General features: G+C 44.7%; 1 protein-coding gene across 2 annotated transcripts in view; it reads left to right on the top strand.

The window, feature by feature from the left end:
* Nucleotides 1–14,525, top strand: part of ACLY (ATP citrate lyase) — a 44,432-nt gene extending 29,907 nt beyond the window's left edge. The window contains exons 14-29 of one of the 2 annotated variants that reach the window (XM_034755760.1): nucleotides 217–246; nucleotides 2,114–2,255; nucleotides 4,244–4,412; nucleotides 5,052–5,156; nucleotides 5,454–5,650; nucleotides 5,840–5,921; nucleotides 6,362–6,472; nucleotides 7,178–7,305; nucleotides 7,547–7,640; nucleotides 8,393–8,547; nucleotides 10,088–10,238; nucleotides 11,289–11,432; nucleotides 11,919–12,032; nucleotides 12,800–12,882; nucleotides 13,168–13,244; nucleotides 13,640–14,525. In XM_034755760.1, coding sequence (XP_034611651.1) covers nucleotides 217–246; nucleotides 2,114–2,255; nucleotides 4,244–4,412; nucleotides 5,052–5,156; nucleotides 5,454–5,650; nucleotides 5,840–5,921; nucleotides 6,362–6,472; nucleotides 7,178–7,305; nucleotides 7,547–7,640; nucleotides 8,393–8,547; nucleotides 10,088–10,238; nucleotides 11,289–11,432; nucleotides 11,919–12,032; nucleotides 12,800–12,882; nucleotides 13,168–13,244; nucleotides 13,640–13,734 — 1,877 coding nt within the window. In that variant the 3' untranslated portion in view covers nucleotides 13,735–14,525. The remainder of the gene's footprint in view (nucleotides 1–216; nucleotides 247–2,113; nucleotides 2,256–4,243; nucleotides 4,413–5,051; nucleotides 5,157–5,453; nucleotides 5,651–5,839; nucleotides 5,922–6,361; nucleotides 6,473–7,177; nucleotides 7,306–7,546; nucleotides 7,641–8,392; nucleotides 8,548–10,087; nucleotides 10,239–11,288; nucleotides 11,433–11,918; nucleotides 12,033–12,799; nucleotides 12,883–13,167; nucleotides 13,245–13,639) is intronic. The other variant, XM_034755761.1, reaches the window with a different exon arrangement.
* The last annotated feature ends 509 nt before the right edge of the window (nucleotides 14,526–15,034 follow it).

Raw genomic sequence — 15,034 nt, 5'->3', positions numbered from 1 at the left:
ATGCTTATTTTCCTCTGTATTGTTAAAACACTCCATCTATTGTGGCCTCTTGCTTTTCAGAGTTTGCTGTTCATGAAAAAACTCTGTAGGGCAGGGAGGGCACAATCTAACCAACTCACCAGGCACCCTGATGGGCTGTCAGGGCTGACAACAGCCAGAGTTCTTTGTTCCATCAGTTGTGTCATATTGTTGCATTGGTGATTCTCTCTTTAACAGATTCAGCCCCAGCTTCAAGACCTGTGCAAGGTAGGACACGTGTGACTAGCTGAATGTGTCTCGCCTTGCTGACAGCTGACTTTTTTTTTTTTTCTTCTTCCTCCCCCTCCCTTGCCCCACGCTCCCATTTTCTCTCTCCAAAAGTTTGCAGTGTTGTCTAGTCCCGCACCTCTTCCCCTCCCCTCCCTCATGCAGCATATGTAGCACAGCACCATTCTGACTTTTCAGCTGTTTTTGAAATGCAGATCTGACACTCATTTGTTCCAGGGACAGTTGTCTTATGGGGTAGGGGGCGGAGTGGGGACAAATTTCAGGCCAAAAGAAGAGAGCTCATTTGGGGGAAGATTTGAATGAATGATCAGTTGCCTGGTTTAACTCAGGCACACTGCAAAAGGTTTGATTATCTTAAAAACCCAGATATTATTAGGAAGATTTTGATGTTTATTTTACTGAGAACCAGGTACTAGTGTTTTTTAAAAACACATTTTATTTGTATGCTTAAATGGGTGCATAGTAATGCAAATACCATCTGTCTGTTTGTGATTCATGCAAAGCACAGAGGAAAGTCTTTGGATCAACCCCAAGTTGTGGTGGCTTCACATTTAAGCATGGGCTTAGTTCCTACTGAAGTCACGGGACTTTAGCATGCTCCTAAGCCCTTTGCTGAATGAGGATGGACTGCCAGGTCAGGGCCTAACTGAAGTTTGAAATGAGTGCCCTAATATGGCATAGAAGCAAGGCACCGAGGCCTAGCTCCACTGTCTCATGGCAGTGACATCAAAGACTGCGGAGTTCTAATCTGGCTCTGTTGCTGACTCACTGGGTGGCCTCAACTAAGTCACATTAGCTCTCTGGGCCTCTGTCCCTGTTTTATAAATGGGGGTAATGACACCTCCTGGAGTATCCTGGAGAAGTATAAAGACACAAATGCTAAGGATTTTATTTGATGTTTTCGGACTAGAATTGTTTCGAGACGTGAGCTAAGAGCAACCAGTCTGAATTAGCAGTCCATATACTCACGGGGATGGGAAGAATTGTGAATTTAACAAAAGGAGCAGGGTGGTATCTTATAATGCAGGTAAATAGCATTAAGGATTCTGCAAAGCCAGAAAGAACCTATCTGATTTTCAGCTCCAGGCTGTCGGGCGCTGCAGCTGAGGAAGAATCTTTAGACTTTTAGTTTGGAGTTAGTTGAGGAACCCAAAATGTCACTTTTAGCAATCCGTGTAAATGCACTTTAAGCAAAGAATCCATCCTCACTAGCTACAGAGCTGCCTTTTCAATGAGTTTGGTCTCAGAAGCCAGGTTCTGTGTTACCTTTACATTCCTGGGGCAGTCAGTCACCTGTTGCATTCTGATCTCCAAACAGAACTGAAAACCTAGGCTGAGTTTTGTGAAGCTCCTTTGCTTTTTTTGTTCCTTGTTTCCTGCTTTTTCTCCCCATTTCCTGCTCTCCCACTTTGAAAACTCGATCAATGGGAAGTCAAGCCCCTGTGGTCCTCCTAGGTCACAGTCCACATGCAAAATATGGGCTTCAGAACGATGCATTTGAGCTCTCTTCAGCTCCATAGAATAAATCTATAAATCCAGTTTGGGGGGAATGGTTGGTATATTTGGGGGGATGGGAGAAGGAAGCAGTTTTCCCTCCCCTCCTCCCCCATTTGTGAAACTGAAGTGTGGCTATTATATTGAAAACTCTTGGAAAGGCTGCTTCAGCTGCAATTTCATCTTTCTCTTGGATGAGGTGTCTGCTACTTCCTGCAATGCAGCCAGTGGGTTTGGAGTGGGGGAAGTCACTGAATGTGAAAACTTCTCAGCAGCCGTGTGCATGAAGTGCTGCATTACAGCTTTTTGGCACAGATTTATATGTGGGGGGTGGTGTTTTTTCTTCGTATAGGTAAAGCCACGACCCTGTTCAGCTGTCACACCAAAGCTATCGTTTGGGGGATGCAGACACGAGCTGTGCAGGGCATGCTGGACTTTGATTATATCTGCTCCAGGGATGAGCCATCGGTCACTGCCATGGTTTATCCATTCACGTAAGTGTCCTGTATCCACCATGTAGTTTTCCTGACTTCCCTTATCTCCCTTCTCAGATCTGTCCACTGGCTTTCTCCCCTTCAAGCTCCCTTTTATTCCTCAAGTCTCTGCCCACCTCCATCCCATCCTATATCTATGATAATACATTCTCCTACACTCCGACCTGCCACCTGAGCTGTTCTCCCGACTGCTCCCTTTGTCTCCCTTGCCACTCCTGACTATACGCCGTCTCTGTGAAATGGCTTGGAACAACCCCAGGGTTCATGTTTGCCAGGTCCCATCTCTGTCTTTCAAAGAATTCCCAAAAGTAGAATGGCCACACAACACTGGAATGTAGGAACTACCACACTATATAAGACTATTGGTCCATCTAGCCTAGGATCCTGTCTTTGAATGTGGCTATTTGTCTCCTTTAAGCTTTCTTTGGGGCAGGGAGAGTGCAGTTCCTTTAGCCTGACATCATGAACACTTAGTGCCTTATTTATCATTTTTCTTTTTTAATCCCTTGACTTTAGTGTTGAATCCAGCATCCCCAATTTGTTTAACATTTCCTGGGATCCTTCAGCCTGCTTCACCAGCCAAACTGAAAGTGCCAGACATTGCCTTGTTCATTCTGCATCTTGTATAGCTTAAACTCTCTGGACCAGAGACTCTCCCAGCTATATTTGTACTCTACCTAGCACAATGGAGTCCCAATCCTCATTGGGACTTTTGGCTGTAATCATGATATTTAATCCTGCAGAGCTTATTTAATCTCTTTGTCAATTGCGCTACATCTGCCTGGCTCCCTGTAGGATGTGGCTTTTCTGGTGCATGGTGCCAACATGCTGCCTAAGCTGCTGAGTCGTCCTACTGAATTGCATCTAGGAGGGGCTTTCTCCCTGAGGGAGGGAGTGAGATGTGAAGGCAACGCTTCACTGAACAGGCTGGGTGGCAAGGAGGAGAATGAGAGAGTGGCTGTTGATCTGTTTGAGAAATCTAGACAGTAGCTCCCTTAAGGGTTGTTACTTGTTTGCTGCTGGAGGATTTTTGTTTGTTTGTTTTTTTTCTTCTATGAATCTGAGATATGAGGATTAAGTATCACTGTCCTTCAGTGAATTCCTCCTCTGCCCCTTGTCAATCAACGACTCCACAGTGTTAGTTTTAGACTTAGAACATGAGGATTATATCTCTGGAATACCTTCTGGGTGAGAAGCACTTTGCACACTCTCTAAATGCAGGCAGAGCTTCACTTTCTGCTGAAAGGCAGCCACTTGGAACTTGGCAGCTGTTACGAGGAAGCAGCAACATGGCAGCGAAGTTTAAGACCAGAAATGAAGACGTATCCTGTACCTAACTGAATCTGCAGGGGGAATTTAGGTTGGCGAGGTGGAATTTGGCTAGGATGCTCAGGCTCTTTAACACCCAAGCATGATCAGAACCACTCAGTTCAGCAATCTGATTCTAGCTGCACAATCTCTCTTGACTGCAGAGAATGACCTCTATGAATGACGCTTTTACTGGGGTGCATCTCCTTGATGTGTCTGGGTAAAATCCCCCTTCCATGAAATGGAAATTCAGCCGACCCTAACTCTGCCCCGGTGTTTCTCAGGCATGAGGATGTCGTGCCATGTGCTCTCTTATCATTTCTAAATGTGTCTTATTGTTTCTTCACCTTGCTTTGTCTAGCCAGCTTCTGGCAGAATTGAGAGCCTGTTTGCTAACTTCACTGTGGAGCTGATCATCCTTGCTAGGTGATCCTGCTTTCCTTTACCCTCCCCATCCCATCAATCCAGCTTTCTCCTTATGCTTCTCTGTTTTATACACTGCACACCTGCCTGCTAGTGGCTCTTACTACCTTTACCTCTCTCCTGAGAGCTGAAAAGCCAACCTGACGGTGTCTGGGAATTGTGTTTTGCTGACGCATTCCTGTGCCTGCAGCGCTGTGTAGCCATGTCTTTTTGCAGCAGTGTGAATGATCAGGTCTGTCTCATCTTGGTGTTCATAGTGGTGATCACAAGCAGAAATTCTACTGGGGCCACAAGGAAATCCTGATCCCTGTCTTCAAGAACATGTCTGATGCCATGAGGAAGCACCCAGAGGTAGATGTGCTGATCAACTTTGCATCTCTACGGTCTGCTTATGACAGTACTATCGAGACCATGAGCTTTCCACAGGTAAGTGAGGAATCGGCAGCGGTCCAAGCAGTAGAGGATGCTCAGGCTAATACCAGGGAGACAATATTCTAGAACCACAGTGTTGGCAGAGTGTTTTGGGGTCCATGCAGAACACAGCTGAGTCTACAAGTGGCCTGTGAGCTGTAGAAGGGGTACCAAGGGTGTAGAACAACTTGTTGTCTAGTGCTGTATTACAAAGCTATGTCTTAATGGATTTTTGAGGCTTGTGGAATAGGGAGTCAGCTCCCATCTGCCTGGTGAGGAGGACTAGATTGGACTGGACTCCCCCTTCAGGACACAATAGCACTTCTTCTTCTTCTTCTCTCTTTTTTAATTGAAGAGTGGCGGGGATAGCTCTTGAACAATGCTACTGGTGTTGTCTTCACAGCACTATCATCCCAGGCTGTTCGTGGGACTGGGACTCAAAACTGGGCCCTTTCACAAGATAGCACCCACGCCAACAACTAGACAGCTAAGCTGTGCCCTCTGAGAGACACTTGATTTTGCCCTGGCCAGTGTTGTGTTTATAGAATGTTCTTACCTTAAATAATTCTGTCTGCTGCCTCCCTAGAATTTGTCAAGCTGTTGACTGCTGGAAGTTACTGAGTGAGTGAGCGTTTTCTCTATCTTGTGCTGCAGATCCGCACCATTGCCATTATTGCCGAAGGCATTCCAGAGGCACTGACACGCAAACTAATCAAGACTGCTGACAAGCAAGGGGTTACTATAATCGGGCCTGCGACTGTAAGAAATCCGCTATCGTGCTTCCTGCCCCTACACTCCTTCATGCTCGTTTTCAGATCAGTTTTCCTTACGGGGGGGAAATATACATTAGAATCTCTTTCAAATTCTTGTTTGTAATATACTGTAAAGCGCAGAGTCTTTCCCAGTTTGAAGGTCATTATGGAGCAAGCAATTCTATTGCTGCCTTCTGTTTGTATAAATCCAGGCAGAAGCAGCCTGCTCTACAGACACATCTCTGTGCTGCTCAGCTTCCATGTGTTCGTGAAGGGCCTGTCTCTTTCTTCCCTCTTCCTGTAGGTTGGTGGGATCAAACCTGGATGCTTTAAAATAGGCAACACGGGGGGGATGTTGGATAATATCCTGGCATCAAAACTCTACCGGCCTGGCAGTGTAGCCTATGTTTCCCGCTCTGGAGGAATGTCCAATGAGCTCAACAACATAATCTCCAGAACCACAGATGGGGTCTATGAAGGTGTAGCTATTGGCGGAGACAGGTAGGAAACTGTTTCTTCACGGGACAGATCTTCGTTTCTTCCAGTGCCTGACTCAAAAACATCATGGGTCTTTTAGAAGTTGTTGTGGAAATGTTTTAAATTAACCTTCCTCTTCTCAGAAACATTCAGTATGAAATTTAAAATAAATAAAAGCTCAACTTCCTTTCACTTCCCCTCTACTCCACCCAGATATCCTGGATCAACTTTCATGGACCATGTATTACGCTATCAGGACACACCGGGAGTGAAAATGATTGTGGTGCTGGGGGAGGTGAGTTAAACCCATCTGCTCCTCTGGCCAAATGTTCTCTGGAAACTTTTTGTTTCTTTATAATAGAAGTTCTTACAGTATTGGTTGAGAGACAGTTGAATCAGCTGTGGGAACGTCCAATAACAATTGCAGATGGGTTCATCTTAGTAACAGTTGTCTCTTCCTGCTAAAAGAGTGAATCTTTGCCTGTTCCTGTTTCACAGAAGTAGGAACATCCAGCCCTGAATAGGCCCACAGAGTCCTTTCCATTTGAAAAAAAACTATTTCTGGAGATTAAGAGAGGCTTGATTTTTTTGTTTTACAAGCATGTGGCGCTCTGTGTACGAGATGTGACAAAAAAGGGGATTCATTTAGAAATACTCCCCTGATTTTAAAAGCTGACTTCTACAGAAGTACGTAAGCTTGAACCCAGTCCAGCTACTCTTTGTTTCTCTTTGCAGATTGGAGGCACAGAAGAGTACAAGATCAGCAGGGGTATTAAAGAGGGCCGCATCACTAAGCCTGTTGTCTGCTGGTGCATTGGTACCTGTGCCACCATGTTCTCTTCAGAGGTGTGTGTGTGTGTGTGTGTGTGTGTGTGTGTGTGTGTGTGTGTGTGTGTGTGTGTGTGTGTGTGTGTAAAAATATGCACACTTGGGAAGGGGGGTCACTTCCTTGCATTGCACCCAGGGAACCCAAACCTTTCCAGACATCTGTCATCATTAGCAGTCTGCATGTATGGATGTAGAAGTTAACAAATCCTAAATGATAGTAGCGTTCTATATTTCTGCAGTACATTTCATCCAGAAAGATCCCAAAGGATTCTGCACACACAGGGATTGCCATGAATGTCCTGAGTTGGAATGTGGCAGCTGTTTAATGGCATATAATGCTGTACATCAGTTTAGGAAAGGGAAATGAGGAAGATGCAGCTTCCCTGTAAAAATTCTGGGGGCAGGGATGTAGAGGAAAATAATGTAATTAGCCACAGTGTAATAATATAGCTTCCAGATTAGATAATGCTTTGTGCCTTGCAGCATTAACAAGTGAGGGTCAGGGTCTTTGTGCCAGTGCTTGAAGTAATGAAGCTGAATAGAAAGTTGATATGACCATGTGCATTACCACTTCTTCATCTCCAGTCAACTTGGTTTCCTTCCTAAAGCTTGTGGAGTTACTTTACTCCACTGGTTTCTAATCCAATAGCTGACTCTATTTTCTCTCTCTTTATCAGCAATTAGATGACTGGATCTCTTGGTACTTTCTCTCATCATTAATAGGTGCAGTTCGGCCATGCAGGGGCTTGTGCCAACCAGGCTTCTGAAACTGCTGTTGCAAAGAACCAGGCCCTGAAAGAAGCTGGAGTATTTGTTCCCCAGAGTTTTGATGAGCTTGGAGATGTAATTCAGTAAGTGGTATGAACAGGGCACCATGAACATAGGGGTGTTCGCAGGGGATAGGAAACCACTGGGGTACTACCTCTAAACTGGCAGGGGAGATGTGATAACCTTGTTTTGTGAAAACACTTTTATTCATACTAGGTCTTTCAATATATATAATATGAATTTTGGACCAGAACTGCTTGACTTGAGTCCCCTTAGAGAACTGAAAATGAGCTGATGTCTGTCTCTTGTTCCCCCTCTGCCTAGGTCTGTGTATGAAGATCTCGTTTCCAAAGGAGTGATCGAACCAGCCCAGGAAGTGCCTCCCCCCACTGTACCAATGGACTATTCTTGGGCAAGGGTAGGTTGTGTATCTTGCCATCCAGTTACTTCAGAGCTGGCTGGGATGTTTGCTGGGATTTCAAATTGTTTGGGAGATTTTAGATGATAAAACTATTATGGGAGGGAAGGTAGTGGAAGGTATGTTTCTCATGCCATCTGATGCTGATCATTGACTTATCAGTGATTCCCAGGTGAAGGAGAGGTACCAAAAGCTTCTGACGTACATTGCTGGAATTATCCATTAGACCTCCCAGACTCTTCTACAATAGGTACTGCATGGTGCCAAGATAGTCATCCCACATTTTGCCACCAATGGCTTAGTCACCTGACAATCTGGTTACAGATGTTTCACTCCCAACAGCATGTATGCTGGGACCAGGAGTCTCAAGACTTTAGCGGGGCAACATCATACCAATAAAATGCAGTGTGATGGAGCAATGTCTTGATGCTGGGATAATGCAGAGATCTTAAAGCATGGGCTCCATAATATTACCTGTAGAGCTGGGTATTGGGGGGGATGTAGCTACTTCTATACCAGGTAGCAGATGACACCAAAAAATGTAGGCAAGTAACTGTTAGGCTACCCTGCATTGGACTAGAGAAAAGTGATTCCTCTTGGCTTAATTCAGGTACTGGAGTTGGGTAAAGAGCAATCAATGTCATCATTTGCAGAACAGTTTGGTTTGTGGGGGGAGGGAGAACCGGGGTGAAGGGTGTCCCTTATTTCTAAACTGGATTGGATCAGTCTCCTCTTTCTGTTCCATCCTTCAGGAGCTGGGTCTGATCCGGAAACCAGCTTCTTTCATGACCAGCATCTGTGATGAGCGGGGCCAGGAGCTGATCTATGCTGGGATGCCTATCACCGAGGTCTTCAAAGAGGAGATGGGAATTGGTGGGGTCCTGGGCCTGCTCTGGTTTCAGAGGAGGTGAGGCTGCTTTTTGGATGCTCTTGATTCCTTTTGGCTTCAAATTTAGCTTGATTTTAATAGGGATTAGGCACAGATGTAACTCTGGTATTTCCTTATGAACAAGGAGAGACTATTGTACAGGAAATACCCTCCCAATATCTGCTCTCTCTGAGAATATATCAGAGTTTGAAGATCACCTACACTTCTTTGACTTTGAGGAGGGGGGGAATTCCAGAAACATGGTGGAGCACTGAGGAAATCCCTCTGCGTTAGTTCTGTTACCCCTCTCTTGGCCCTGTTTTACGGCCTCCATCCTTCAGCACAAAAAGACCTGACAGGGTTGTCTGCAGAGCCTATAAATTTTGTTACCAATGTGCAGGGAACCTTTTGAGTGGCAAAGATACTCCCCCTCCTTGCCTGACCTCCAGCTGACAGTGGCGGCGGGGAGGAGGGACGGAGTGACGATGACACACACACAGACACCCACACACCTCCTGCACAATACTCTCACCTCTAGCCAGTCCAGGTGGCCAAGGAACTAAGAATGGAACTCAATTTCCTACATAACAATGTTGAGTGAAACCACTAGGTCACCAGGTGAGCCAACTAAATGTGCCTGCTGAATGATCCCAGATTTAAGGGGATTTGGTGTTGCCAGGAATCTGGATGTGAACTGGAAATAATCTGCAGTTAAGATGTGGAAAATACAAGTTTGGGACAACAGGTGGGCCCACAAAAATGGACAGGTGCCCCGAGACCCCTGAATTTGTTCAACAACTTATGTATGTTGGGCACAGGGAGACCGATTTGGTGGTGCGCTGGATGCCGCAGCTTTCTGGGGACATTTATTGCAACCTCCTCTGAAAATCATGTCCTTGCTGTGCAGTGCAGGAGCTGTCACTTGCAGTAATTCCCGCAAACACCATCCACTAACAGATAGTCTTGATAAAATATTCTTACACAGAATTCCTCTTTCGTTCCAACGCACCCAAGACAACCCCAGCTAACACTGAGTGAATGCTAGTATGAGTGGATGTCCAAGGTGGCCTCCATCAGCGTGTAAGGTTGGGTTCTGTGACACAGAGGTGTTAAATGCACTTGGCTTTCAGCTGTGGAGACCTGGGTTCAAATCTTGGCTTTAGCTCAGAGAGCCAATTCTATAATGAAATAGCTATCCATAGGGGGAAAAGAAATTCCATAGTCCATTTCATTCACTCCCCTTGGGTTTAAATCACTGATCAAATGGCCAGACCGCTGCAGCCATTAGACTATCTGAGAAATATACCACTGTACAAAGCATTGAGTGCACTAAGCAGAGGTATAAAACCAGCTTTTTTTTCCTAGCAGTCTCAGATAATTCAGGGAGACTTTCTGGGCTCTGAGACCCAACATTAGGTCTGATCCTGCATCTCCTTTCTAGCTCTCCCCTTGTTTTAGTGTGTGGATGGGAGAGAGCCTTATTATCTGGTATAAAATAGAGATGCATGGTCTGTCCATGTTGATTTCTTCCTATCCGGTAATGTCACCCATCTCTCTCTGCTCCTCCCCCACCCCCCAGGTTACCAAAGTACGCCTGTCACTTCATTGAGATGTGTTTGATGGTAACAGCAGATCACGGACCTGCAGTATCGGGAGCCCACAACACCATTGTCTGTGCAAGAGCTGGGAAAGACCTGGTCTCTAGTCTCACCTCAGGCCTTCTCACTATTGTAAGCATTTAACATCTGAGACATTGTCTTTCTCCTTACTATACAATCTGATTTTTACTTACGCTCTGTAGCAGTAGTGACCTGGCAGCAAGTCAGAACTTGGCATGACTCCTGTGCCATAGACAAGTCTGAGCCCCGCTTACTCTCTTGTCAGTTGTCCTCCCTTAATTACTCTGTCATTGATTAAAACATTGGCTTTATGTTGAATCCAATACTAATGAGGAGTAGCTGGGGAAATACATTAATGAAACTGGATCAAGTTAAGAGCTACTGGAAAATATCTGTGTGAACTGGACCCTTTCATCTCTAGATCACTGGTTTAAATCCAACCCCAGAAGGGTAGTGACCAAAAGGTGACCACTGTTTGACGTTTCTTTATGTGAAATGGGTTTGGGTCTAGGTTTGTTTTGTATTTTTTGTCTACGTCACAAAAAATACCATCACTATTAGCACTAACTGGCCGCTTTTTATTGGGAGTCTCAGGCTATGTCTACACTACTGTGGTAAGTTAACGTAAGTTAGGCAACTCCAGCTATGTGAATAACGTAGTTGGAGTCGACATAGCTTAGGTTGACTTACTGCGGTGTCTACACCGCGCTGGGTCACCGGGAGACACTCTCCCGTCGACTTACCTTACTCCTCTCGTTCCTGGCGGAGTACCGGGGTCAACCGGAGAACGCTGTGCCATCGATTTAGTCTTCACTAGACTCACTAAATTGACCCTGGGTGCATCTATGGCTGGAGTGTTGATCCCACGGTAGTGTAGACATAACCTCAGAAGTGACCAAGAATTAAATGGGCCTTTTAATCTTATTTGCCTTTTTGTCCCTAGAGGTAGGTCACATCTCTAGTTGTTGTTGTTTACAGTTGTTCAATGAATCCCAGCTGGCTCTTTATCTTGGACTCCTGCATAGTCTAATCTTGCTTTCACAATGTCCCTGTTGTGGGTATGGGGGGTGCCGTGGGAGAAGGGATTTGGTTCATGCACCTATTGTAACATGCTACTGTAGAAATCTTTGCTGGAGTTCAACTTATGTATGTTGGGCACAGGGAGACCGATTTGGTGGTGCGCTGGATGCCGCAGCTAAGATGTTCAGTAAGGCCTTTGACAGTGGTATTATCCCTATGGAGTTCGTCAACAAGATGAAGAAAGAAGGGAAACTGATCATGGGCATTGGACACAGGGTCAAATCAGTAAGTAACTTACCTTGTTTTAGTAGGGCTTTCTTCAATGGAAGAGGAAAATGAATAGAAGAAAAAGCAAGTGGAGGAAGGATGGCAACTTTTAAGAAGTGGTTTCTGGACTAATCCTTAAAATAAATCACTGACACACGTATGTTAAGTGGTCTTTGGATACTCGAGTGATATGTCAGCAGTAGAGAGAGCAGTTAAGCATTGTTTAAGCAGTTACTTCATGACAGCCCTTAACATTTTTCATCCCTTACAGTTCAGTATTTGGTCTTCTCCATTCACAGACCTTACAAACTTAAAACTAAATTTCTAAATTGAGTACATTTAATTTAAAAAAAAAAAAAAAAAAAAAAGCTATAAGGACAAAATTTAATTACCTTGTCTTCAAACAGAGGGTTTATTTGAGTTGATAGGTACAGTAAGATGTGCACTCTTACATGCGTGTCTGGCTGTTACTGCAAATAATATAATGTGTTCTTAAACGTGCAGATAAATAACCCAGATATGAGAGTTCAAATTCTCAAGGACTACGTGAAGCAGCATTTTCCTGCTACCCCACTCCTGGACTATGCACTTGAAGTAGAAAAAATTACAACTTCCAAGGTAAAACACCCCCACTGCATTTTTGTTCTCTATTACCTTGAAGAAAAAATCTTTTGGGGTCATCTGGAGTTTTGTTTCTGTGTTTTAACTGGCGAGGGAGTAATGCATTGGTGCTAATAAAAACCAGAGACACACAGCACCAGCTCGGAGACAGGTACAGCTACAGGATATGCTGTGGCTGAAGTGAGCCTTATACACCAGGAGAGGCCAAACTGCCAGCCAATGATAGCCCCCAGCGTTCTACAGAGTAGCCTGTGACTGCGCTCCTCATTTAAAAAGGAGGTGTAGTCTGCAGAGATGCTGGGTCCCGGCAGAAGTCCACCTTGAACTGGGTAGAGCCGCATGCAGATGCTGAGGGGGGAGTCCCCATCATTCAGATTGCCTGGCTCTCCGGCAGATTGCCAGACTAGACCTCTGCGTTACAAAGTTTGGGTGTCCCTTATCGCATGCAGCCTCTAAAGCAGGGGTTCTCAAACTGGGGGGTCAGGACCCCTCGGGGGTCACAAGGTTATTGCATGGGGGGGTCGCAAGCTGTCAGCCTCCACCCCAAGTCCCGCTTTGCCTCCAGCATTTATAATGGTGTTAAATATATAAAAAAGTGTTTTTAATTGATAAGGGGGGGTCGCACTCAGAGGCTTGCGATGTGAAAGGCGTCACCAGTACAGAACTTTGAGAACCACTGCTCTAAAGCATCCTATGGTCCTTTGTGATAAAAGTTGCCGGATGAGTGCGAGTTACTAGCAGTTAACATTTTTCACTTCCTTCAGAAACCAAATCTTATCCTGAATGTGGATGGCTTTATTGGAGTCGCCTTTGTTGATGTGCTCAGGAACTGTGGCTCCTTCACCCGGTAAACACTGACTTATCTTCTCTAGCTGCTGTATGAAGTTGGGGGGAGAGGGTACAATCTTGATGCCATTAATGTGATGCGAGTTTCCCCACTGCCATCCAATGGGGCCAGGAGTTCATCTGATGTTTGCGAGGCACGGCACCCTGCAGAAGCCTGGTCTCTCTGCGAGGGGAAGATTTCCAGGAGAACTGGGCCTTGAATTTGCATTGGGGGTGGTTTAGAGCTGCTCTGGGAGCCATTGTACCAAGCACCCTGTTCCCAAGGTTTGTTTGGCTTTTATTGCAGGGAAGAAGCAGATGAATATATTGACATCGGAGCCCTCAATGGCATCTTTGTGCTTGGCAGAAGTATGGGGTTCATTGGTAAGTTTCACATGCATCCAAAAGCCCTATTATTGTGATGTTCCCCATCATCACCACCAAAAGACAGCTCATACAAACCCCTTCATTCTTCACACCAGTCCTGACTGCATGTGGTGCATCAGCCACACTCCCAGCCCAGGAGAATCTGCTGGGATGCTCTCAGTGCTGGGTTATTAAAGCTACTGGATGGGTAACTTTTGAACAATAGTTAGGATTCTCACCCACGGCCCTGGAGCTTGTAGTCATGCCTTAAAATAGGAGTAACTGGATCTCATGCTTCAGGATATAATGATCATTTGTGGGGCCAGGAAGGGACCTAGCAAGTTTCAAGGCAAGGTCAGTCTGGGAGGAATGGAAACTTGGATTGCTGCATGTAAAAATCACTTTCATTTTAGGACACTACCTGGATCAGAAGAGGCTGAAACAAGGTCTGTACCGTCACCCGTGGGATGACATCTCCTATGTTCTACCAGAGCACATGACCATGTGATAGCCAGTAGCATTGCTTCAAAACAGAGAAGCAAGTCGCCTGCATGGAAGACGGTTACACATGGGACTTAAATGTAAAGGCCATAGGTTTATAGAAATCAAGAACTACTGTGCAAAGCAGCTGTTCTAGAAGCATAGAAACTGATGCAAATAAAACCAAAAGTGTGAGATTCCATATGCTACCTGCTGTATTTCATGCTTGGAAGCAGTTGAACTTTGTCTCTTCTCCCCAGCCTCTTTTAATTTTTCTACTCGTTTTATTTTGTGTGTGTTCTGACAAGATTTTAAGATGGGAGGGGGGGTTGTTTTTTGCTCATGGACACAGCTGCTTTTGACTTGAAGAACTAGACATGTTAGCTTGAAAATAAGTTGTAACCTTCCTGACAAAAGGAGGAACCAAAACCTGAAGAATATTGTTACCCATCAGCTATGGGTTGGGGTTCTCTCGTAGGTTGTTTTTCAGCTTTGTTTGCTCTGTGTTTACCTCTACCGCCCAATAATATCCTATGTAGTGGGACCACTGCTGATATAGCCAATGCCATTCAAACTCTGGTGTAGTAATTTAAAATGTAAAGTTGTAACATATACTCTTGGTAAAACTGTGAAACTACCTGTATTGCATTTTCTATATTTACACGGCCACCACATTACTTACAGGAATCGCTGGCCCCCTACATTATCTGCATATGCAAGATACATATTCAGTGGGCCATTAATTATAGTTACTATAATAATCCTACTTGTCTCTATATTATTGTAACCTAACTTAAATAAACAATACATTAATCATTTTTAGCTGGATTTTGTATTTTTTCAGTGCTGGCACCTTGAGATTTGTTTGTACTGAATCTTACTTTACGCAGGGAAATAGAATACTTTAAAACACTGGGTAACCTGCATTCTGCAGATCTATAACGTCTACTCTCTTTCTTTGGGTTTTCGTTCTGAAGATCAGGCCCTCAGTGTCTCCAATTGGGCACCCCACATCAGTAGCCACTTCTGAAAGTTTAGGCCTTAATGTGTAGCAAATGGTCAAAATCATAGCAGTTTTTTGTCATGTGTATGAGATAAGCTACTGTGGCGATGGGGACAATATACAAGTACCTGGATAAACTTGGCAGAAATGGGCAAGGTCTTACAGCATGAGTTAAGATGCAAGGGGAAAAAGGTCAACATACCTTTCTGCAGTTTGCTTAATTAAGGGACTTTAATATGTATAAATGCTCCAGTAACACTGCATGAAAGTTGGGATGTTATATCATATTGCATTAATAATCCCAATGTCTAAAGTCATTTAGAGT

The sequence above is a fragment of the Trachemys scripta genome, chromosome 23, assembly GCF_013100865.1.
Source record: "Trachemys scripta elegans isolate TJP31775 chromosome 23, CAS_Tse_1.0, whole genome shotgun sequence".
NCBI lineage: Eukaryota > Metazoa > Chordata > Testudines > Emydidae > Trachemys > Trachemys scripta.
Note: the sequence above shows the minus strand (reverse complement) of the source record. Positions and strands in the feature narration are given on the sequence as shown.